This window comes from Antrostomus carolinensis, unplaced genomic scaffold, assembly GCF_000700745.2.
Source record: "Antrostomus carolinensis isolate BGI_N321 unplaced genomic scaffold, ASM70074v2 scaffold22693, whole genome shotgun sequence".
Classification (NCBI taxonomy): domain Eukaryota; kingdom Metazoa; phylum Chordata; class Aves; order Caprimulgiformes; family Caprimulgidae; genus Antrostomus; species Antrostomus carolinensis.
In genome coordinates, this window is record NW_010303458.1 from 616 (window position 1) to 3,662 (window position 3,047).

At 39.6% G+C, this 3,047-nt stretch overlaps 1 protein-coding gene across 1 annotated transcript in view; it reads right to left on the reverse strand.

Moving 5' to 3' along the window:
* Window positions 1-3,047, reverse strand: part of LOC104521962 (plasma membrane calcium-transporting ATPase 2-like) — a gene marked incomplete at both ends in the record, with an annotated part of 43,492 nt that continues 40,445 nt past the window's right edge. The window contains 1 exon segment of the mRNA XM_010164113.1: window positions 1-301. Within this exon segment, the coding sequence (XP_010162415.1) occupies window positions 1-301 (301 nt within the window).

Consider the following 3,047-nt stretch of genomic DNA (forward strand, 5'->3'; position numbering starts at 1 on the left):
TCTCCAGGCTATGTATTGGGCTTCCTGGACTAGAAGAGGTAGCTGATTTACTTGTATCAGTTGTAAGATTTATTCCACTGTCGATAGCACTGTTGTTCTTGTTCAGCGAAGATGGTGGACTTGAGTTTTTCTTGAGAGCAGAGTCTTCTTCTAGGTCTGTGTCATCAATGAGTGGGATGTGGGGCTGGGAATCTTCTATCCTAAATTCAGGATGAGTCATAAAGTTGTGAATAGAGGTTCTAGATTCTGGTTTTTCTAAACCTTCATAGAGAGAGCTACGGAATGCCTTCACGACGCGGATCTGCGGGGAGAGAAGGAAAGAGGGGTCAGAGGCAGCACCTTCCCAGGGCAGCACTGTGTTAGAGAATACTTTGTGAAAAATGTAGCATATGGTTAGGGCAGTGCAGGCAGCTGAAGTCCATAGTCTCTGGATGTTATATGCATAAACGAGTGGCTCAGTTATGTGCATTTTGAATATCTGTATCAACTGTAATATTAAAATAAATCAAGTTTAAAGCCATCAAAGAACTGATGGGAAGTACTCGTTAAAGAAAGCGAACGTCCACTCATGTGGTACATCCCTAGTAAAAGACAAGCCATGTTAATTGTAATGCAAATGTAAAACCATGCATGTTGATAGTTTTGCAGTGAGTAAGTAGGAAGGCTTTTTTAATTAAAAAAGTCTTTTTTTGTATTGTTAAAAAAAAACCATTACACATAACATATTACACTTCACAAACAGAAAAGCACAGAACACAGACACAGTTGGATGGGTACGTATGAGACACACACAGGAGCCAAGTGTAAAAACTATAAGTAATATCAGTGTTTTAAAGGAAAATCTAAATGAATGCAGCCAAGAGCACAAAAAGCCAAGCAGACAAAGTACTAAGCATAATCATGCTACCACGGGGGGGGGGGGGGGGGGGGGAATACCACATGAACAGAGAAAACTTGCACACAACAACTACACTTGGAAGCCTGGATAATGTGAACAGAGTATTGTTGAACCAACTTTTATTTTTCCTTCATGCATATGTGAGGTAAACACTCGAGTATAGACCCACTGTTCTAGCCATTTAACTTTATCATATATATATATATATAAAACATGTAATAAAATAATGTATTGATTGTTGGGTTGAATTGAATTACACTGTTAAACAGCAAGCTTTTTCATTTTCTGTGTCTCAGTTGTAAAACTGGAAAGTTTAATGCCGAAAGCGACACAATTTATGCCATATATGCAGTCTGTAAACTAGGTGAGCTGACTTATGCCAGGGCCAATCTAATGTCGTTAACACCTGACAGTAAGAACACGGGTGACAATAAACTACAAGACTCAGCCCATTAGACTGTTGGGGACAGTGCAAATTGCATTCCCAGTAGGAAATGAGGGGAACATAGTGAGGAGCATTGCAGCGTGGGGACACTGAACCTCTGTGGGTGGGCAAGGGGAGGGATGCTGGCTATAGCCCAGTGACCTACCAGTTAGGAAAAGAAGTGAAGGTTTGTGCTGGCTTACTGCTGGAAAAACATAACTTTTTGGAAGGGGGGTGGGGTGGGGGTCGGGGCAGAGAGGAAAAAACAGAATGGCAAAACGTGATCTGTTGGCAAATGTTTTATGACTAAGTATGAGTTCTATCCTTCTACTTCCATGTAGTCCATGAGCAACTTCTTAGCATTTCTTAGTGGGGAGACCAAAACACAGGCAAAGGCAGGAAAGGTGCAAGCAGGCATTGTGAAAGCTTCTCCACACACATTTGAAATGGTTTGGTGGTTGGTATGTGTATCATTTTACATGTAAATATGCTGCACATTATTGGTTGGCTTAATACACCGCTAATTTGTAAAGCTTTAATTCTTCTTTTAATTGGCAGACTGCATTTTAGCAGTGGCATGGGGTCACAGTGTTACAGCTGCGGGAGCTAGCTGATCCTGTGGCTGGAGCTGGCCAAGTTGTACCAAGTTTCAGCACATTTGAGGAAGAGGCTGACTTGTATTTTGATCTTTTTGACCTTTGTCTTTGTTTATTTTCTCTAAATTTGGGTATTCATCATCTTTCAAAAATCGTACTGCAGAAGTCAGTCATGCCATCTGCAGGTACAGCACTTTTGGTCAGTCCAAATACTCTCCCTTCTCTCTATACATACATTTGGCAACAGCACAGCACAAAAAGGAATTCATGTAACTGCTTATGCTCAAAATAAGGATTGGAGTGGTACAGAACAGCTTGTCCAGATCTTGGGATACTAAAAGATTTTAGGAGGTTGGCAGAGGTGCAAGACAAGAGGAAGATAAGAATAATACGTTTTACACGCTACAGTGATGTAGTGTACCTCACACCTCTGACAGAGCACCTGGAATTATAAACCTGGGTTTTAGGAGAGCTGAATCTCTCTGAGTTGTGCTGTGATGGTTCTGTATAGTGAACAAAGAGACTGGGATGGGAGATTCATTTGCATTATTAAAGATGGGACTTGAACTCACAGAGAAGAGGTGACATACGAATTCCCTCATTATCTATGCCTTTCTATCTTAAATTTTAAAGAGCAAAATAATTAGTCTAAACAATGAAAAAATAGTATGTTTTGTTGAGGCAATCTTTAAAATGTTACTATACTGTCCTATTTTAAATTGGGAAACTTTTTGTAACATGCTTACTCTGTAGTATGGGCTGATATGGTGACATTTTCTGCAAAGCTACCTACTATTTCTGCTATCTAAATAAAAATAACAGTCATCGCAGTCAGTTGCAGCTGTTTGCTCTGTCTTATCAACTAACAAAAATAATTTAATTCTCTTGAATACAGCCACTTCTTACTGCATACATTGAGGTTCTATTTGCCTGCAGGATTATTTTTAATAAAGGTAAATTTTTACTTAAATAAAAAGGTTTGCAATTTGATATTATACTTGAACAGATACAGTGGAGTCCAATCAAAGTAAATCTTTTCTTCAAGTCACACAAACTGTATTTAAGCCTCCAGGGGTTAGCAAGGGAGGACGTCATTTCAATTTATGAGCCTCCAAGTTCCGTAGTAGGG